A 23,033-nucleotide genomic window follows, 5' to 3' on the forward strand; every position below is an offset into this window, starting at 1 on the left:
GTAGCTTAAATGCCTTGCCCCTGCCTCGTAATGTTTAGTAGCATTCCCCAAATAAAGCTTCTCTAAAGCAGCATTAACTTCCGGATTCCCAATAAGCCCTTCGTTGTGGCTTTATATCTAATTATCATTTTAAACCACGAGATACTTCAATGTACTGATGTAACAGTGCCGTCTCATCTCCTCCCGCAGTGCTTGAGCTTTTTCCCAGTCACTGGGCCTTCCCTTTCTGTCTAGCTGTCATTGCTCTGCCAGCTTGTCACAGTCAGTCCCTTATCCACTAGATGAGGAAATGTGCAGGTCAGCTTTCTAGTAAATCTGTTAGTCAGCAGCTTATCACTCTGTAGGGTTTGTATTACTGTAATGACTAAAGGGGACACAAGTCTTTATGTGATAAGTATTCCCCCCCCCACCTGTCCATCTCCACTTCTCTCATGCCACTAATGTGTTCGGTTTTAAGTTGGAGCGTCGGAAATGCCCGGCTGAGACCTCCTAACCTGGATCTTTGTGCAAAGCAGAGTCTGACAGAATCCATCTCATCACTTCCCACTGTTTGTGGCGCTGGGGCTGCACTCTTTCAAAGCCAATTATAAACAATGAGTGCCCTTATGTGGTTGCTCTTTTGCTTCCTAGAAATTTCCTTAAGCCTGTGTTCTCTCTAAAATGTGCCATTACTGGATGCACTTTAGAATATTATAGAAATAAAGTACCTTGCAATAAATGAGTATTTAAAAATTGAATAAAAGAACCCAGTGTGAAATATATATATTCCAAAGAAGCCTAAATTTTGCAGTGTGTGCCTCACCTCCTGCCTTTAAAAATAGCACTTCCTGGATTTACGGATACACAAATGAACAGTCCTCTTTACAAGCTCCTTTTGAACAGAAGCTTATAAGAGCAACTGAGATGAGATACATTTCACTATTAATGATTTTCAGAGATACCACCAGTTTTCTAATTTTAGACTGCCAGCTGAAAAGCTAGCACTGTGTGAGTGCTGCATGACATTTGTATGGCATTGTGGGATGAGTTTTACTGTATTAAGCTTGTTGATTTATATCTGAAATCCAGTCCTGCCAAGAGCTGCTTTATATGTAGCTGTCTCAATCCAGTGAGGCATATATAGACATAATAAGTAAGCATCAGCATGCATCCCTTGCTAGATGATGAGCCCCATGCAGTCAGTGCAGATACTTGTCCCTGCCTGATTTAGCTGATGTTTGTGCATAACCCTGGTTAGCAAATTGTTGACAAAGTCAATTCTCTTTGGTAGAGGAAGCAGGAGGTTGAACTGAGCCCTTCCTACAAACAGCTTTGGTATAATCACTATTTCTTGTCAAAATGTGTGTTTGGGCTATGTGAAACATTTTTTCGTATATACTTTTGATTTGTATCCCCCTCCCTCTGTGCAGTTCACCATGACACTCTTGAAGTCATTTGTTGTTGTTGTTGTTGTTGTTTGTTGTTCTTTAAATCCTCAGCCCAATCCTGTGATATAGTTTAGGTTGCAAAACAGCGACATGCTCAAGGCAACCCATTGAGTTCCATGTCAAAGCTGATACAGTGGTACCTTGGTTCCCAGATGGCTTGGCAGCCGAACGTCTGTTCTGGCTGTCGGCATTGTTTCTGGGGCCAATCAAAAGCCGCGTCTTGGTTTGCGAACTTTTTGGAACGGACTTCCAGAATGGATTGAGTTTGGGAACCAAGGTACTGGGTACTGTATTGGGTTTAAACCTAAGCTTTCCTGTCCTAAGTCTGTTACTGCACACTAGCTAAAGTTACAAAATTGGGAGCATCTGGTTGGCCACTGCCTGTGTTCTGATCCAGCAGTGCCCTGCTTATGGATCAGCAAAACTATGTATTGTAGAGGTCAACCAAAAACCCATAATACCTTCCCTTTCAGTATGTTGCCTTCTCCACTGTGTGTGCGTGCACTCTTTCTCTTTCTCTCTTTTCCTTCAATCCAGCAGAAGTACTTCTCTATTGTGTGTTCATTTTTATGTGCTATGAATCTGGAATTCTATTACACACTGTCTGATTTCAAAACAAGGGCTCTTTTTAAAAACAACAACAGTGGTGCTTTTTAATATTGACACTAAATCTCTCTCTTTAAAGAAAAGCTACCCCCTTTTAATAAAAGTGCTTTGATTATTTTAAGCTGAGTATTAGTCACAGAACAGCACTGTGCGGAAGTGATGAAAGTGCATACAGTAACAAAAACAAAGGTTCAGTATAGTCCCCCACCTGCATCTCAAGAAACAGCAGTTGCCATAAGGGATGCTATTAAGAACCATTTAGTTTCCATGGTGATAGGCTTACAAGGTGAAAAGAGAGAACCTGCCAATTTTTGAAACAATTACATTAGTGATCCCTCTGGTATATGTTAGAGACGTATGTATTACAGCTCTCCCCCCCACCCCCAATATCTTTAGAATTCTGTGGGTTACAGTCGCAAGAGTACAAATATTTCTGGCAGGGAGTCATTATAAAATAGACTGTCTCCTTTGCATCCTTGCATACACGAAAGCAGGGTTTCCCAAATTGTGGCCCGTGGGCAGCCAGTGGCCCACAATCTTCATTCAGGTGGTTCACAGCATGTTTGTAAAAATGCAATTAAAAGCATCTAGGGTGGTGCTAAACTGGCATAGCAACAAGGCCAACAGTATCTGCGAGTGGTTTTCCACCTCATGCAGTGGATTAACATGTACTAAAGTGGAACAAAAGCCCACAGGGGATTGTGCGTGGCAGTTTCAATTCACGGATACTGATTCTTTGAGGGGTCACTTTTTGAGGATTCTCAGGCAAGCCACAATCATGCATGTGCGACACTTGCTAATTTCCTTCTGCGTAATGTGAAACTCCTTCAGTAACTCATTCTCATCAAAGTATTGATGTAGATCAGCGTTTCCCAAGCTTGGGTCTCCAGCTGTTTTTGGACTACCGTTCCTATCACCCCTGACCACTGGTCCTGCTAGCTAGGGATGATGGAAGTTGTAGTCCAAAAACTGCAGGAGACCCAAAATTTGGGAAACCATGATGTAGATGGAGCCAGGCCACTGAAAAGCATTTCATCTTTAATTTAATATTGGATTGTCTCAAATGCTTCCCTGGCCACCTTAGAACCACTTCCAGGTGCCTGACTAATATTGTGAGCAGAGAAATCTTTGATTCACCTCTTCTCAAGGCCACTTAGTGATATCAATGCAAGCTATTCTCTCTTGGATTGGCCACCAAACCTATAATGTGAGGACCGTTATACTGACCTACTATGCAGACTGATAGCTGGGATGTCTGAGAGAATGAATATGAAACATTTGAACATCATAAAGCAGTGGTTCTCAAACTTTTCCCGCTGATGACTACTTGAAATTCCATTATTCCTATTACTTTTTAAAAGTTTGCAATGATTTAAAAAACTCTGCAACTTAAACTTCTAGATGCCATTATGGAGACCTGCTTAATTTCTTCAGGTTACTTAGCATGCTTAAGTGGCAGTGACATAACTCTAATGCTTTTTACAAAGTATAATCAGGTTGCTGCTTATAATTATATGCCAGCTAAGCAATCATCTGGAATGTGACATAATTCCCAATAGTACATTTATCAGATCTAGTCTTCTCATACTAGACTCACTTACAAATTAAGCCAGTGTATAAAAGTTACTGAGATACAAGAGAAGGAAAAACAAAATGCTTCTTTCCAGTTTTCTGACACATGAGCATATGTGCCTGAAGCTTGATAGTGTATAAAATTGTATAAAATATTAAAGGTCTTTTTACACACACCCCATTATGCTTTTTTGTGCTCTGCAAAATTTTTGCAGGATCTCTCAGGAGTAACCTTGGCTGTTACTGTTTTAAGAGAATTCCATTCCATTCCACTTCTAATTTGTATATCATCTTTCTATATTACTATACACAAGGAAGTGTACAGTAACAAAATACACAACAAAGGACACACACCTTACAATAATCTGATCCAATACAAAAATTCATAATAAAACATAACTTTAAAATGGAATGACTTATGCCAAAAAGTAATATTCAATAATCTATTAGAATATAACAGTACACAATAAAATTAACTCTCAAAACATCAGCAAATGACAATTAAACAGAAATTCACTCTTAAGAATTACAATAAATAATTACTAAACTATGATCAGTAAAAATAACTGCAAGTCACAATGCATAAAATACCACTATATATGCAAAACCGTGTAAAAGGATCAAATTGAGAAACAAAACACGCACAACTTATAACATCTGCTATGAGCCATGTTGCGCCTAGTTCAAAAAATTTCCCAGCAATGAACTTTCTGGTAGATCCGTTTTTCTCAACTAAACATCTGCATTCTGTGCCACCAATATATGTGTTAATGTGTCTGACCACTCAATCACATTCATAGCTGGGGACAAATCTCTTTTTAAAACATGAAATAGGGCCCGTGCTGAGAACAGCCAGATCCTACCATGTCTCTTGCTCTGCCTTGCTGTGTGATCTCATGCTTCAAGCAATTTTATCCCCAGCCTGGATCTGATACTGAAAGTGGGTTGGGAAGGAAATTGCTTGAAACATAATGAGGAAAAGTGGAAGGCACAGTTATCTCCCTAAACCTGGACGCTTGATTTCATCAGAGAAATAGGAGAACAGCAAAGATAGGTGAATCAAATATTTGGCCCTTATGGTTATCTTCTAGCAGGATCAAATTTGCTTTAAAACTATCTAGAAGTAAGAGGATAGTATTTCAAAATGAAATTTTATGAAAGGGAGACAGTGGTTCTTTAATTCAAAAGGTGAAACCAGCAACATGTTGGGTAATATCTGACTAAGTTATACTCAGAAATTGACCTACAATGGCACTGTGGGTTAAACCCCACAGTGCTCGGTCCCTGCTCCTGCCAACCTAGCAGTTCGAAAGCACGTCAAAGTGCAAGTAGATAAATAGGTACCGCTCCGGTGGGAAGGTAAACGGCGTTTCCGTGCGCTGCTCTGGTTCGCCAGAAGTGGCTTAGTCATGCTGGCTACATGACCTGGAAGCTGTACGCCGGCTCCCTCGGCCAATAAAGCGAGATGAGCGTCACAACCCCAGAGTCGGTCACGACGGACCTAATGGTCAGGGGTCCCTTTAGTTTTTAGTAATAGCCAACTCAGCTGATCTCAAAAGTTGATATTATCAATGGTTATATAACCAAGAGGGCTAAGATTAGTGACTTGTTTATATAAGAAAGTTGGAGCTACGGCCCAACATTTGACTTGATTGTTAATAAATGGTCTGTTTAATCATTGATGTTGTTATATTGCTGTAATCTTATTATTTGGGGCAGGAAATTTCTCTGTACTAGATTTGCTATATGGTCCATTGTCACACTGGTGACAGAGTGAGTGTGCATACATAGGGGAGAGTGGGCAAGTAAGTGGGCCTTTTTCTCCCATACAAGCTGGGTAAGAAGCAAACAGCAGGTGACAATGGAAAAAAATGATTTGGAGAGTGTTAAAGGAAGGCCTGGGTGCACGGGGAAAGGCCAGATTCCCCTGGCCACCTTCTTCTTCCCTGGGTGACCTGGAGTTCTGCATCACAAATGGCCAAATCAGATACAGAAGGAGCAGCACAGTAACGAGAAAGGTGGTCAGAAGTGGCAATTAGCTAGCCAGCCTGCAGATCCCTTGCTGCCATTGATGCCACTGCATCCCAGGCATTGCATGTGTCAGTAGCATGTAGGGTTAGGGAGAATGCCTAGGGATATCCACCCAATTCTTAGGCTATGCCCAGCCTGCTCCCTGTGCTGACTTCAGAGACAGGAGGGAATGCCCAAGGTGGGCAAAGGAAGAGCAAGCCACTCGCTTTCTGCCACTGCACGTTGGCCAACTCTTCAACCTACTTGGCTGCTGCCCAGTATAAAGGTTTTTTTGCCAAGGTCTTAGGGTGGGTTGGCTAGGTTTGGGGGTGGAGTGGAGGGTAGGTGTGGCTGGCAAGTGAAGCAAGCAGGGGTGCAGCCCCTAGTGTAGAAAAAAAATGTTGAGTTAAACATGCATCGTTGTACTTAATGCACTGCTAGATTGGTCAAGCTATAGAATAATGAATGGCATTCTGGATGTTTTTGGACTCCAGTGTCCATCAGCCCCAGACAGCATGGCCAGTGGTCAGGGATGCTTGCAGTCCACCAACATCAGGAGGGCTACAGTTTCCCCAGCCTGATCTAGGGAATCTCATTCTAAATTAAAAATAGACATTTTCTATTTCCAGTAATTGTATGCTTCATGGAGAAGATTGCAAGCAACATAAATAAAAAAATAAGATTTCAAAACTTGGCACTGTGTACAAAATAATTCCATGGGACTTAAATAATAGTGTAATTACCCTTCTTGCTAAATGGAATTCCTGTGAATCTGTCAACATGCAAGTTCTGCAATTAATCTTTTGCAGGAGTGGAATTTGACTCTTTGGGTTTTTTATTGTTGATTATAGAACACCACATTTTTCAGTGTGTGTGTAACTTCATGCTTATTGTTATTTGGTGTTCCTGGTGGTGGTATCGGGAGGGGAAATATTTAATTGACTGATAGAAATAATTGCCAAATTGGCTACTTTATTAGGAAGGCTTTCTGTTTATGAAGCTTGAATGATTTGGTAACTTAGGATACCACCCACTTGGACTCAACTGACCATAATAAGCCCCTTTGTAGTACAAATATCCCCACTCACTAGTTCAGTCTTTAAAAATTGAGGGTGGCCCACATAATGCGTTTTTCGTCTTTTGTGAAGATGAAACGCAAGTGGCACTCACAAAATGCCAGCTACAGCATTATCCAGACTACTTATGCTTTATCTTTATATTGACCTTCAAGAACAAATGTTCCCTAGAGGCAATCTTGTGCAAGAAAACAGATGCATAGGCATTTATCCACATAGCTCTTTCATTTGCACATACAGATAATTTAATGTGTACACATGCGAGATTTTTCTGCATCTAACATTTATTATGATTCATACATTACATTTATACCCCACTTTTCCTGCAGAGATCTCATGGTCACATGCATGGTTCTTCCCCTCCCCATTTTATCCTCACAATAACCGTCTGGGTAGGGTTGCCACCTTTGGTCTGGCAAAATACAGGAAAGAGCAGGGTAGGGGATTGCATACCTTGCAAGTGTCCCAGACCAGGACATCCCATTTTTTTAATCGTGAGAGCACGACAGCCATTTTGGTTGCCATGATCTCATACGATTTTGCAGTGCAATTCCCCCCCCCCCCCGAAAGCATTTAGAAATATAATGTGTATTCTCTCTTCTTTTTCTTTCTTGGGTGTGCCTAGGTTTATTCTGGGGAGAAAGCAGTTAGTGAGGCAAGTAGCCACTTGGCGAGCTATTCAGCCAAATGGCCAAAAGAACCACACCTTCACTCTCCTGGATTTCTGATCAGATGGAAAAGCATAGCAAGATGTTGCTGCCAGGTGGTGAGGAGAATGCTGGCAAAAAAACCTAAGCAAGTGGTTACTTGCCTCATGCTAAGTTAACATATGACCAGTTGTTGCTGCAATTGCACTGTGCGGACTTCAGTTGTGCCTTATACCTCCACTTCCTGTAAAGAGCCCAGAGGTCAAGTGAGCATCACACCAAGTGCCCTACCACACCACCCACAACTAGAGTCGAGGCTGGAAGAGACACAGGTTTCTGGCAAGAAAGAGGAGCAGCACCAGAATCCCCATCAGTGGAAGGTCTTACCTGATTACCCCTGCAGCTTGTTGCTATGCAATAAGCCATTTGGTTTTTTACTCCATAGTTCAGTGGTGGCTAACCTGTGGCTCTTCAGATGTAATGGAATTCCAGCTCCCATCATCTCTTTTTTTTCCAAATAATTTTTATTAACAGGCCAATCAAATCACATTAATTCCAAATTACACAGCCAATTTTTTAAATTTTTGTTGGGGGTACCCATGCTTCGAGCTCAGAAAGGGATCCAAATATCTCTCTTACTGCTGCTTTAATGTACACAGTTCAGTCCAAATATTATTCACAGTTCTGTTCAATCTTCTCTTTGTTACTTTCTCATCCTGAAGTATTTTCCTCATCTTCTTGTTGTTATCATATATTCCTCTTTGTGATCTCTAGTAGTCTCCACAAGCGGGTTGAAAACAAACATTGTTATATCCTGTGTGAATTTTACACTCCTCCAAGAGCCATATCAGAATAGACAGACGCCATTTCCGCACCTCCGTACAAAACATTCCCAAAGTCTGTCTGTTAATTTCCACAGGCCTGCCAGTCTCTCCTCAATTTTCTCAGGGGGCCCTGCCAGGTCAAACTCACAGTCCGGTATAATAACAAACCATGGTCCTCCTCCCCCTTGATCATCCTGTGGCCAGGCCTGCCGTAACAAATCTCTTTTTAAACTGCATCACAAAGAACTTCCATTCCTTTCCCGATGTTCCCACAAGCCATGTCTTTGATTAGTAATTTATTTCCACACAGTTCTTAAACATCCTGCTTGCAATCAGTAATTGCAACGGTTCTTTCTTGGGGGGAGGGTTATTGGGTACTCACATAAGATTTAAAAAAAAGGAAAAGCCCCCCCCCCTTTTTAGTCCCGCTCCGACATACCAATCTTTTGATGAATCTTCTTCTTGATTTATTGTTGAATCTAGCCTGTCGCTCCACTTCACGGAGATCATTTTAATTAGCAGTCTTATCTCCCGATCTTCACTCAAAGTATGTGCATTTGCTTCTCTCTAATTGTTTATTTTGAGCTCCTGCAACCAGGCGCGTGATTAGAGACAGCTTCAGGGAGAGCCATCTCCCACGAGGGCTGTGTGCCTAGTGCCGTCACCCCCTTCTTTCGATTCTGGGGGTGATTTATGGCAACCGCAGGCAAGGCAGTGTTCCCCATATCCTTGGGGTAACGAGGGAGGCTGCGTACTCCCATATCAGCCTCTTAATTGCCTCGTGTGAGCCGGAAAGATGGAATTGTCAGCCATCTTCCAATGCGCCCCTAGCGGCCCCCAGTTCCCATCATCTCTGATCATGGGCTGTGCCATCTGGGGCTGATGCAAATTGGAACCGAACTATATTTGGAGTACTGCAGATTAGCCACGCCTGTCATGGTTCCCACCTGTTAGACAAAACTTGGAGTTATATAGGCTACATCACTGCTTAATAACCCTTTAAGCTTCAGATTCAGCATCCCTTGCAGGCTCCAGTCTCAACAACAGTTAAAGTGTTGTGTGGTTAGATCTTTTCCTCCTATGAGGCTAGGATCTCCTGTGACCATATACATCCATCATTTTATGTTGTAGTTGTAATATGTACTGCACTTGATCTTAGCCAAAAGGACAAGAAGCTAAAGCTCCTCTGTTGGCTAGCAAGGCTGATCTTACACCTTAATAACTGTTGATATATGGTATTGTTGTACTGTGTATTTTGGATCTATGGACCGCAATAAAGCGGTGTGTGTGATATGTGCAGTTGTACCTTGTTTTTCTAACAGCTTAGTTATTGAATGTTTTGGCTCCTGGACACTGCAAACCTGGAAGTGACTGTTCTGGTTTGTGAACTATTTTTGGAAGCTGAACGTCCGACGAGGCTTCCACGGCTTCCGATTGGCTGCAGGAGCTTCCTGCTGCCAATCAGAAGCCGCGCTTTGGTTTCCGAACATTTTGGAAGTCGAACGGACTTCTGTTCAACTTCCAAGGTACAACTGTACTTGCATTCTTCTACACTTCTTGAGGAATGTTGCCCCCCCCCCCGATATTTGACATATTAATATCTGTAGGAATGTTGTTTTAGATAAAACAATATAAAGAGAAATAGAAACAAAAATGTAATTTCAGATACCTGAATTTTAAGTAGCTTGTAAAGAATGCTGTAGTTGCAAAAGAAATTTACAAAAAGATTTAAATATCAGACATAATCTGCTTTGAAATTATATAAACAACCATTTTAAAAAATGTTATGGTAGTAATGCTCAGTTAAAATATCTAGTTAATTGTAACTTGCAGATCATAGTATAAGGTCCTATATAGTTGAATTTGGATTGCCTTGACTCAAATGAGTATTGTCTTGTTTTGAAATAAAGCCTTCAGAGCTAATTTGTTAACACCTTTTAATGTAAGTGTACCTTTACCATGTGTACTGCAGAGAAGACCTGGCAAACCTTTACCCTATGTGTACTGTGACAAAGATTGTGTGAATGAATGTTTGAACAAGATTCTTCTGTGCAAAGCGATTTAATTCCCAAATAGCATGCGGCAAACAGAGGAAGCATTAGCTATGGTGCTTGAGAATAATTGTACTTCAAGACTCAATAAGCTTCTTACCATGCAGACCTAAATCTCCAGCATGGCTGAAGCTTCTGGAATTCGCACAAAGTAAGCAGTAATTACAGGAGATTTTGGAGATTATTTGGCAGATCAAGTCAAGCCTAACTACAGACGATCCAATTGCAGCTTTGTGTTTGTTTCTTTAAAAACAAAAAAACCTTTTGCATTAAATATTTAAAAGTGGAAACCTGCAATAATTGATGGTGGGAGAAAAGGTTGAGCAGAGGGTTGCATCCCATCCTTTTGCTCTGACTTAGTCAATCCACAGGTCTCCAAAGAAGCTGTGTGTACACAAGATTGTACAAATCGAATATCTAAATCAGAGTGGGGGAGTCTGTGACCCTCCAGATGTTGTGGGACCCCCCCCCCCACTCCAGCATTGTCAGAGGTCAGGGAGCATGGAAGTTGTGAATAACTGAAGTGTCTCAGGTTCCATGTCCCTCTTCTAAATGGGCTAAGAAATCGACAGTCCTGTTGGACTGGCATGGCGGAGACATAATGATGTCTTTGTGAATTGGTCTCAGGAAGCAAGTTGCACAGGGACAGAGGCATGCTTAGGGTCCCTTGTGCCCTTGGCAAGGAGCTGCCTCACCCCCCCAATCACTTTACTGTCATAACCACATTAGAAATTACTACATTTTACGCGATCCATGTACTTGAAGCGAGGTCGAGGCAAGAAGCAAGGGTAAAAAACCCCTAAAGAGCCTCTTCTATAGGTAGCCGCTGGAAAGAGTTTCATATTGGCACTCTTTGCTAAATCATTTGAGGGAGATCTTACGGTCTTTTATCTTTGTGCTTTTAGATGTGCTTCCAGTTGATTAAAATATATTTTCAGACCATTCACCTTGCAAAAAATAATACTTTTTTGCCTTAAGCGAATGACGTCCTTCAGATACACATCTGCTTAAGAAAAGAAAAAGCAGTGGTTTAATTTTTGTAGACAAGTAGTCTCAAAATACCTGTGTTAACATCTCTTTGCAGAGTGCTCATTTGGCAATGATTGACACCCTTATGATGGCGTATACGGTCGAAATGATCAGTGTTGAGAAGGTGATTGCGTGTGTGCAGCAGTATTCTTCCTTCTTCCAAGCTACGGATCTGCCCTATGACATAGAAGATGCTGTCATGTTTTGGATAAATAAGGTAAGACATACTACAAATACACTCTTCATAGGATATTTGTTTTCCTAAGATGATCATGTGGGGGGTTATTGTTATTGTTTGTAATTATGGTATGTATTTTGTGTTTTTATATTGTAAACTGCCCTGTGATCTTCAGATGGAGGGCGGTATAAATAATAATAATAATAATAATAATAATAATAATAATAATAATAATAATAAAAAATCAAACTGTACTATCTTGAAAATATTTATGTTTCATTACATATTGAAATTATGTCAATATGTCTTTTTTACACGCAAAAAGTATTAAATTAGTTGTCCTTTTCATCTCAGAGAGAGTGCAAAATTCATTGAAGGCCTTCTTTTTGTCATTTTAGGTAAACGAGCACCTAAAAGACATCATGGAGCAGGAGCAAAAACTAAAAGAACATCATAGTGTGGAAACTCCAGGAGGTCAAAAGGTATGTCTAAGAAATGCACTAGCATAACAAACATCCCAGTACAGTTGCAACCAACTTTCCTTTTTGAAATATATTTTCCAAGAGGTGTAAAATTGCTTTTTGAATACAGACTTAAACATCAGAGTTTCATTTAGACTTATTTTGCTTACCTGGCTCCGTTTTGGTGATGTCAGGGGAAATTCTGGGAGAAACTGAGCAGAAATTTTGCATTTGGTACAAAGGAACCACAAAACACTGTTACTGAAAACAATGTAGGGGTAGGCAAAAAACCCTTTGCTCTGTGTGTGCTATAGATTCAGCTCAAAATGTTGCCCTAATGAGAGCAGAATGTAGCATATCGAGAGTGGCCACCCTCTGCACAGCCCAACTTTCAGCCCAGCCCTAAAACCTAATGTAATTAGGCCTTTGTGATAGTGTGCTAATGAGAACAGAGGCTGTCCTCTGTGAACAGGAGTCATACATGCCCTTCAGGAAATATTGGTGGGGCTGGTCCTAGGTTTGGGCTTAGTGTTTTTTGGCAGTAGCTGCAGAATGATGTGGCTTCCCCCCATAGAGAACTTTCATTTTTAAATTACTCTGATCAACCACGTATTCAATGGGACATTTTCTTCCAATACAAATAGCTTCAAAGGAACAACTTCCATCATGACCATGGCAGAGGAGGAAAGTGTTAAACTGTCCTTCCCCACCTGTTGCAATATCAGTTTTCCAACTCCACCTCTCAACAGCTGCTATTTGCATTATTTATTTGCATTAAAAATGTTTACATTTAATTCAAAGATGCATTTAAAATTCCATCTGAAGTAAGCTCTTTCTTAGAAAGACTATTTCCCATTAAAGTTGTTAGCTTCTAAGGTGCTAGAGGAGTTTGTATATTTACACAAAACAGATAAAGTGATACGTTTATTATTAAATATTGTGCTGAAGGTAGATATTTCCTTGCCATACCTGCTTTTCAATTGCCCTAGATTATTACTCTTGGACAAGTTCTCTTTCAAACTAGTGAAAGAAGTGAAATGAGTTGTTGTAGGAATAGGGAAGCTAAAGGGAATTGCATGCAATCAGAACCAATCAGCTGTACCCATTTGAGTTCTTTAGCTGCCCCTATTAATTAAAATGGCTTTTATATGAAATATAAAAGAGTGTGGTGACTTCTCTTTCCACAGAGAATTGTAACTTCAAGTGTTTGTGTTTTTTAACTCAAGTATTTAAATGATGCTAAACTCTTTCACCAGAGCTAAATTACCAAGTAATCTAAAGAGTTTATAAATTTTCCCTTATTGCACTTGGGGTGCATCACAGCTTACCCAGCAGATATGATAGTGGCTTGTTACACCAGCATTTCTCAGAGTCATTCATAGCACCTGGGTGCTTGATTGAGTCAGTGGTTCCCTAGCACATATGCGGATGCTTAAAGAGTTGTGCATGATGAGTTACACTTTGTGGCAAACACTGGCATCACCCATGGACACCCATGTCAGTCCTTTGATTCTTCATATTTGCAGTCTTCAAATGTGGTCTTCTCTTGGGATCCAAGGATTCCTCCATCTCAAGAGGATGTGTGCTGCCCTTCCTTGCTCTCTCCTAAACTGTGCCACTCACAGCTGTGCAGCCATCACATTAGGTTTTGCACCAGTTTTCCTAAAGTTGCTGACATAGGCACATAATTGCAGCTGTCACTTCTGATGACTTTGGTCTCCCTTTTTCTGCCCTGTCCTCCCCCTGTCCCCAGTTTGTTTTCATTGTGTATGGGGGAGCTAAATTATTTGCTTCACTGGAGACTGTAATTAACTGACTCAGAACTGGGTCAGGTTAAGAAACACTAGTGTGTTAAGTCACACCAGTTCATAGATTTATACCTCCCCGTCCCCCACATACACTGTGATACTGTGATTGGAGGACCTTGTCGTGGCTTTAACCTTCACTTGGATTTGTAATTTTTCACCCCTCTCTGCCCAAATTGGAAAGAACTGCAGAGCTGCTTTCTGCAGTTGTTGGAGGCAGGTATTTCAGCCAGCACGGCCAGTGGTTGGGGACTTGTGGAAGTTGTGCTTCCTCCTCCCTTTATCTTTCATATAATGGAACATTCATATTTTTAAAGTTGGAAGCCTGATTAAGCTATTGGTTTGGTTGTTGCCATTGGCTACTGAAGTGATGGTTTGTGCTAATGCTACTCTTATTCATGCAGAAAGCTGCACTAATTTGTCTGCAAGGTTATGAGTTTCAAGCAACTTCATTACAGCAATGTAATCCCAGGATAATATCAAGGAAGCTTTAATAATAGTTTTGTCATCTTAAAATCAATTTCACAGTGGTGTTGTATTAAATGAGCTTAAAAATGACAAAGTGGGAGATGGAGCCAAGTTAAATCTTGTGTAAATTTGGTTTATAATAATGTCCATTTAGTTCATTTGGAATCATCCTACCCGTAGGGGAAAGGTAACATGCAGTTATTTTAGCAGTCCAGTCAAGTAAAATACACTTACAATTTATTTTCTAACATATAATAAGTAGGCCATATTTGACAGGAAGTCTTCCTAAAGATAAAAGGGAGTCAGCTAGGTAGATCTCCTTGGGTAGGGATAGCTGCAGCAAAGAGTGCTATCACCAAGAATGTCCAGTTTAGGTGGCATCTTGCCACATTTCAGATGGTGAGGAGGGCACTCAAAGCCATGATGGGGCAGGGCCCAGCATGGAAGAGGTATTTCTTCAAATATTATAGCCAAGACTTTGCAGAGCTTAAAGCTCAAAGCCACCACTTTGAATTGGGTTGGAAACTCAACATTAATCAAAACTGCACATTTCTGATTAGCCTCTTATGGTCTATTGGCACCAGTTAAGAGCTCAACTACTGTACTGTTGCCCAGACACACTCTTCCAAAGCACCACATGCAGAATATATTGCAGTAGTCCATGGTAGGCAACTCCTTATCTCAGAAGGGCCACAACTGTTGCACCAAGCAAAGATGGAACTAGACACCCTTAGATGCCACTTGAGCATCAAGCAGCTGAGCTGCAGCAAAAAGTGAGGAGACACAGCAGCACCCTCTACTTGCCTTATTCTACATCTAGACAGTTGTACAGATTAGGCTCAGAGGGAGTGGGGAAGGGAATAGGCAGCCATGGTGAGGAGGACGTGGACCTTCTCAGGGAATGGGATTGTCTTGCCCAAGTGCCCTGCAAAACTTGTATCTGGCACAGTGCAAATGTTTGTTGCTCAGAAACATGTGTGAATATCGTATTTGTGTGTGTGTAAATCTTACAGTGACACCTTTTGCATGAACATTTACAGAAATTGTACATTTCAGTTTATGTATCAAAAAAGGCCTCTAGCTAAAAATATCAAAGCCAGTTCCAATCATCTTCTGTAGAAACACAATATGGAATCTTCAGTTGAATGTACTTTTAAAAGCAAAACACACACAGTTTGCTGTTATTTGGGGGGTGGGGGGCTGGCATTCACCACCAGCACAATCTTTTGATCCAATAAACTTCAACATCACTTATGCCAGTTGTGGGGAACCTTCAGCCCTCCACATGTTGCTGAACAACACCTTCCACCAGCCTGCACAAACATGTCCAATGACCTGGGGTGATAGGAGTTGTATTTCAGCCATATCTAGAGGTCCAAAGGTTCCCCACACCTGATTTATGGGCTTCTTTTGGCCACGATCCGAAGATGCTCACATACTTCACTCATCCATGCAACCAGATTTCTCTTGATACCTGTTTTTCTCTCAGAAACTGCCTCCATAGAACCCTCGTGCTTCTCTTTTTAAGAGCGAAGTTTAAAAATATTTATCTAAAGGGTTACTTTAAGAAAGAAGATAGCCTGAACGCATAAGCAGAATTTCTCAGTTAAGAATCTTTTGTGCCAGTTCCCTAAATTGCTTTTCAAAAGACATGGGAGTCTCAGAGCAGCAAATTCTGGGATTAAAATACACAGAAAATTTCACACACTTCCACACATACCGTTCATACATCTTTCTGGATCATGGTCTTCTTATTATAGATTTACTATTCTCACCAATTAACACCTACCTCATATTACTGCTGCTTGTGTGTTTTCTCCATGACTTGTATTGTTGCCCAGAATGCTTTTTATTATGTTTTTTGTCACTACGAACATAGTCCAGGGCAAAACTATGTTCTTTTTTAAAAAAGTTTTAAATCTTACACTTTAATCATGTTACCAAGTGGCATTGGATATTTTAACATAGCAGTTTCTGACCACAATAAATAGGCACATTTAGGAGTACTGCTATGTAATCCTTAGGTTCATGTGTTGCTGCTTCTTTGATAATCCGATGTCATGAATTCTAATACTGAATTAATTACCTAGGTAGAAAAATGGATTAGATGTAACAGTGCTACTTTTCTTATGGATAAAAGGCACCATTTTTATGGATTTCTTTTTTTCACTAAGTGATAATTGTTCTGCTAAAACATGCTGAAAAGTACAAAAACCAAGTCATTATTTTCGCAGGAGTCCTTTTATTAACCACTTTTACAATTAATGAAAGCACTGGGAATGTTCATACAGTGCAATTATGGATCATTCCTTTTGTGCAAAAATTAGAATGTTTGAAGAGAATGTCTTGAAGGAATTGAATTGTAAACTCTGATCAAAATGTTCATCTTTCCTTTGCTCTTTGCTTTCCCTTCTTTTTCCTGCTGCTTCATCTGAAGTCTCCTTCCAAATGGTTTTGGAAACTGGTTCCTGTAAGTTTGCCCAACTGCTTCACTTTGATACAACAGTTTAATTTTGTATGAATGGCTCTGCCCATGTCATGCTGGTCCAGTCGTTCATTGCTCTCGTGCCTCTTTTAACAGTTTGGTAGATTTCTGTCCTAAAGGGCAGCAGAGGTAGATTATATGGGAACACTCTATGCTGTGCATCATGATTTGTACGTGTTTGCATCTGTGTACGTAAAATAACTGCAATGTGAAAATCAAAGGGTTTTGTTTGGTGTTTTTGTTTTTTATGCCAGGTTTTACATGACTGTAATAATAGGTTTGTTCATATGCAAACTCATTTCTCTTTTATGTTGTGTGAATGACTTCCCTTTTCTAAGACCTCTGTAAAGACTATAGTTGTTAGTTAACACAGTTTTATTGAAACAGCTATGTCAGATTTGGGTTTCAGATGAGTAGGATTTGTGCCTTATCTTTGTCGTTCTGTTTCCCATTGCATTATTCTACTGAAGCTGGACATTCCTTTTCTAAGTACTATGTGAACTGTTCCATATTGAATGAAATGCCATATGTGTGCAACTGGCACTGCTCTGAACGGAATTGGCATTGGTTTTTCCTTTAAAATGAATCTATATTTTGCTTATAAATGCTAAATCTATATAAAATAATATAACTATGTCTGGTTTGGAACCAGCCCCTTTTTTTGCTAATTGGTTACAGCATCTGCAGTACAATCTGTTTTCACATATGTTTCTGGGCATGTCTATTTTATTTCATTTTTGCATGACAGGCACGTTACAGGAAGGAACAAACCCTACTTAAGCAGCTGCCCTGTATCCCATTGGTGGAAAATCTGCTGAAGGATGGCACAGATGGCTGTGCTTTAGCTGCCCTGATCCACTTTTACTGCCCAGATATAGTCAGATTGGAGGGTAAGAATATTTCTTCTTAATGATACCTCTGCTTGTTAACTGTATTATGGTTTTACAATCTACCCTGTGAACTTTTTGGAAGGGTATAAGCACCCAAAATAATGTTATGTATTTATTTAAACCAGCATGGGTTTATCAAATTCATCAAATACATGGAGTGTGTTACACTGTTGGGTTGAAATAATAACCACATTAGTAACAGCCCAGTTAGTGATTTTATACTTGTTCATCCTAGTTAATCCTAAATAACCATTAAAAGAAAAGAAAAGAAAATGGTATTATAAAGGTGTTTTCATAAACAACTCACCTGTTGACTGATTATACAGTGTGTGGAATCAAGGAGCACAAATTGCAAGGTCTTCTATACATCATGGAATATACTAATACAGGCACTTTCCCATTTACGCAAACTCTGTTTGTGTGCAACTGTGCACAGGTGCAGTGCCGGGATCCTGGAAGTGAATTCTGGAAATGAGGAGTGCCTGGAGAGTCTCTTGTCTCATGAGGGGACCCTCTCCAGAACCTGGAGAGGACATTCTCTTCGGGCTCTGGGGAGGATCTCCTAATGAGCTAGAGGCGCAGTGAGCCTTTGTTGAGGCCTCCTGCCTAACAGCTGACATGCGGGGTAGAGCAGCAGCAGCTGCCGCTTCCCCAGCCATCAGCTATGCGAGGCACACTGTCCCTTCGGCTTGCACAGCCAACAGGCAGGAAAGGTGAGCCAAAAAGCTCTTGGTTCAAATCTAATTAATTCTGTGAGAGTGTACACAAAGAACCCTGAACACTTTGGAAAAGTACTGTATTATATACTAAAATTTTAATATTTATCATCACAAATGGTCATGCTGGCTGAGGCTGATAGGAGTTGGAGTATATTCATAACTAAAGTCCACAGGTCCTCCATCTCTGCTCCAGACCAGTTCAGGAGAATGTGAATGAGCCACTTCACCTATTGAGCAGTTTCAGTTTGTAAATTTAGTACTTCCCATGGTGTCAGAATTGATTGACTGTGGCTAATGTCTGTGCTCCAAACTTGATTTGAAAGCCATAGTTTGAAATTGGTTTCTATTTCCAAATTTGATGGGTAAACACCAATGTGAAGATATTAAGATGTAATATGAAGAAAAGATAAGTATTCGTACTGTGCAACTGTTCTACACACACACACACACACACACACACACACACACACACACAAAATCACTGGTCTAATAAAACCTGTATAATTCAGAAATGCATTAGCAGCAAACATAAATCTCTTTGAAATGAACTGCAGTTTCAGTTTTGTTCTGAACACACTTAAGAACAAATGGGTAATCTTATTTTGCCATGAGCAAAAGAGATGGGGGTAGTGGTGGATGTTGGGTCAGTTTTCATAAAATGCCTAAATCATATTTTTCTTTGTTTTATAGATATATGTTTTAAAGAAACCATGTCACTGGCTGACAGCTTGTATAACCTGCAACTGATACAGGAATTTTGTCAGGAGTACTTGAACCGATGTTGCCATTTTACACTTGAGGATATGCTCTATGCTGCTTCTTCAGTGAAGGTAAAAAAGAATGCTGCGGTGTCTTTGAGTAATTCTACACAGGAAGCCATGAGCAGACATTATATATATAAAGCTAGGCACCAAATGGCTCCTTAAACCAAGGTTGCAGTTGCCAAAACAGAATGGCTAGTTGCCGTTTTTGGGCAAGACTACTCCAAAGTCTTCTTTTTTATGGTCTGACTGCGATTGATTGTCAGTTTAAAAAATCTAGCTAATTCAGGTGACAGCCTTGAGCAAGAGTGGGGGAAATTGAGTGACTCACTTGATCTGCAACCCCCAGAATGATGTGTGGATCGGACATGGATCTATTGGGAATCTACACTCCTATTGGATTCCACTGTGAAGTGATTAACTGTGGTTAGCATGCAGCCAGGCTTAGGAGCAGGGTGTACACATGATTCCCCACATCTCTTCTCAGTGTCTTCTCCCTCTTTTGGTATTCATGGATCCAAAGCAGATATTTCTGTGCACGACAACTGTTTCAGAGTGACTTTTCAGAAGAAAGTATGGATAGAACTTGATTACCCAAAGAGCTAACGTTTTTTGTTTGTAATTTCCTTCAGTAACGTATTTTTATTTTTATTGTTAAGGAACATATTTGGGTACCCACTCCATTAATGATAGTAACCTCTTTCAGTAAGGCTGCAATCATATCATTGAACTTGAGGGGCTTTCTTCTGAGCAGACATATATAGGATTACCCTGTAGATCTGTTTACACAGAGAAGTAACAGCTTTCCTCATCTGATTGAAACTTAGCCACTGTTTTCAGTAGAGTCAGGATTTTGTAGTATATCTAAATCCTCAATAAACTAAACTAAACCACATTGAAATCACTGGAAAATACCTTTTAGTTCTGTTTGTTCCAGTTGACTTGTTTTGCCATAGTAGCTTGCAACAGTAGATTAGATTTGATGTAAAAGGGCTTGCTGTCGCAGTGGATTTTACTAGCTTATTGCATTAACATTATGATATAAATGTGACTAGATTTTGCTAAATGTACTTTGATACATTAATTTGAGAGCTTACTATTTGCTTCCCCACCCCCTCAAAGCAATGTTATGGTTAGTTCTTGGAACTGAGTTTCAATTATGTTTTTTCAACCTTTTCAGAACAAATACGTACTTGGATGTAAACATTAAACAGAAAGAGTTGCCAGGTTTTCTCCCCAAGCCCTTAGCTGGTACTTTGAGTTCTGTTAAGGATGTGTAAAATTGAGCTGCTCTGTAAACAGAATAAAATCAATCATAGATGGCTTTACAGATTTCCTGGAATATCTCTTGGATGCAGTTGAATGTCTTAGTTACCTCAGTTTCAGGCTGCAATCCTATTCATGCTTGGGAATAAATCCAATTGAATTCAATGGGGCATACCTCTGTGTAGAAATCCATAGGATTTCACTATAAGATTTCCTATTAAAATACTGTAGTGCTTCAAAGTTAATGCAGCACCATAATAATAACAATTTAAAAATCATTCTGGCCTATAGTCATGGCCAGTGGAACATTAAAACCTTTTAAGCACTTCATTTTTGGAGTGTAGGCCTAGAAATAATTTGATGAGCAAAAGAAAAAAACAACCTCTGATTGTTCTGATTTAATTGAATTTCTGAGGGGAATGCATATAAGGATGCAACCTGCTTTCACAGCTTGATATATATTGATTTCCCTCTCTTCCTTACCCTGCTCCCCCAGACTGCTTCGATCCACTGTTGCTATTCTCGTGTTGTTTTCTTTTACTACTCCTCTAAGGAATGTACCACTTCTTGTTAGCGGGGAACTGGCTTACATCAAAGCTGCAGTATGTGCAGATTGCAGTGCGTACAATTTCTGCCTTGAGCAGTTAGGCTTGGTGCAGAGAGCATCCAACAGCACCCAGGATAATTTATGTCCATGGATTATAAACCGTATTTGCTTGTATGTGGTTTATTCCACTTTTTCAAATAGCAAACATAACTGCTTAATTACTTATTAAATTCACAATTCACTGCCTCAATCATTTTAATGAGTAATTTTCTAAAAATCTGCGTGTGGACTGAAAGATTTGTAACAATAGGACAACTTGATTTGTCTCTGATGATCTGCTTTGTGCAGAACCAGGACTTGAAATGCTTATTTGCCAAGGCTTGATTATGAGTGCAATTCAGCAAAACCACCCTGATAGCATTAGCAGTGGTTCCGTGCCCGCATGCCGTCCTCCCAGGTTTGCATGGGTTTGCCTAGGATTGGGATGAGATATAGCAAAGTTCTGGTTAGATGCCAAGCCTGGCCTCAAAGAAGTGATCTACAGTTTGTTTCCAAGGTGAGATTTTGAGAGCAGAACCTGGGCCCTAAGAAAGAACCAGTGAGCATCTAATCATTTTGTGGAGTTTTAAAGAGAGGATAGATTCCTTTAATGCTAGAGATGTTAAATAGCATTAGGAATCCTTGGGATACATTTGTACACCAGGGGAGCTTTTGACAGCTTGTGCTCCATCAAACCAGTTGTGGTCCTCCAGTGATCTGAGAAACCTCTCATTTCCCATCTTGTTAGACTGGAACTGGAAAATGCAGACTGAAAAATCAGAATGCAGCTCATGCCTGTGATTTGCATACCTGGTAGATTGCAGGTTATTTGATTCATTCTTAAGGAGGTATGCATGTGGTGTTTTTTTGCTTTAAAGTTATTTTTTCTCTCCTGATCTCTGCAATTTTCCATTATGCACTGTGAAGTAGGTCATGTTTAGCCACTGAGAGTTAATTGCTTTCAAAGGGAATCAGCAAAAGGAGGAAGAAACTGGATCATTTTCCAACTGCTTCTTTGTAACACATGTCCTACTTTAGACAGTTGTAGGAGTTTTCTTTTAAATTCTCTGCTGGCCAAAGAAGCATGCATGTTACTGAGCCCTGCATAATAGTCTGAATTCCTGTATCTGCTATGCATCAACTTCTTATGAAACATTAATGTTCAAAGAGCTCCAGTCTGAACCCACTTTTCTTGAAAGTCGGTCAGCTGGATTTTAGATGCATCAGGTACAATAATGCATGCTTCACTGACCGAAAGCCAAGACTGCCCGCTTGTATACTTCTTAAAAGATGATTTCTCTGTTTTAAAAAGTAGCTGCTGCTACAACTGTTTCCTCACTTGTGCTTTTGTCGATGAAACATTATTTGTCCTTTCTAAAATCTATAGATTTACTGCAGACTAATCAAGCTTGTTTGGTTGGCAGAGGGATGAAATTACACATAGTACACAGTATGCTTTCTGTGTTGCTTTTGGAAGACATACCTTTTGTGAAAGCCCTAATTCCCATTTGTAAGATATGAAAATACATCATTGATACCTCAGGACCTGCATCTGTGTCTGAAAGTGTACATATAGCAAAGGAACCCGGAAACATTTATTAGGCTTGTGTGTGTTCTTCCAGGGTTCAGTATTGTGGGTGGAATTCAACTAGACAATTGCATGAAAAGAGCAACTCTTTCGCTTGTGCAGACGGTCTTTCCCCCTCTCCACCCTCTTACATAGACCCTATGCTGCCCCCAAATCTGCTTTAGAGTGTTGAGAGAAACCCCAGGACAGATTTAGGGGGAGGTAAGGGGCAGAAGAGCAGGAGAACGTTCTGTTGTGCAAGGAGAAATCATTGTGACAGCAGAATGGTTTCTTTAGCACTTCATTGAATTCCACCCTGTCTTTTACTTGTGTTTTATGGAGCCATAGAGGTGTCCACAAGAAAAGAATTGAAGTAGTTTGGATTCATATCCACTATCTCAAACATAAATATTATAAATCCACAATTACCTTTCTACTGAGCTTCATATACATATGCCTCTTTAACAGCTGTGACTTTCAGTACATGAGAACATGGCCAGATCTAAGGGGAGTGAATTTAACTGTTACCCATTCATTCTGAAAAATATCAAAGGCTATTTGATTATAACAATTAACATTTCCATAATAATATTTAGAATTTATAT

The 23,033-nt window shown here is 40.1% G+C and overlaps 1 protein-coding gene across 3 annotated transcripts in view; it reads left to right on the forward strand.

The window, feature by feature from the left end:
- The window catches only part of CAMSAP2 (calmodulin regulated spectrin associated protein family member 2), a 77,113-nt gene that overhangs the window by 33,462 nt on the left and 20,618 nt on the right, over window positions 1–23,033 (forward strand). For 2 of the 3 annotated variants that reach the window (XM_053391510.1, XM_053391513.1), the window contains 5 exons: window positions 11,298–11,459; window positions 11,819–11,902; window positions 16,592–16,624; window positions 17,388–17,529; window positions 18,939–19,078. In XM_053391510.1, coding sequence (XP_053247485.1) covers window positions 11,298–11,459; window positions 11,819–11,902; window positions 16,592–16,624; window positions 17,388–17,529; window positions 18,939–19,078 — 561 coding nt within the window. The remainder of the gene's footprint in view (window positions 1–11,297; window positions 11,460–11,818; window positions 11,903–16,591; window positions 16,625–17,387; window positions 17,530–18,938; window positions 19,079–23,033) is intronic. The other variant, XM_053391511.1, reaches the window with a different exon arrangement.

The sequence above is a fragment of the Podarcis raffonei genome, chromosome 6, assembly GCF_027172205.1.
Source record: "Podarcis raffonei isolate rPodRaf1 chromosome 6, rPodRaf1.pri, whole genome shotgun sequence".
NCBI lineage: Eukaryota > Metazoa > Chordata > Lepidosauria > Squamata > Lacertidae > Podarcis > Podarcis raffonei.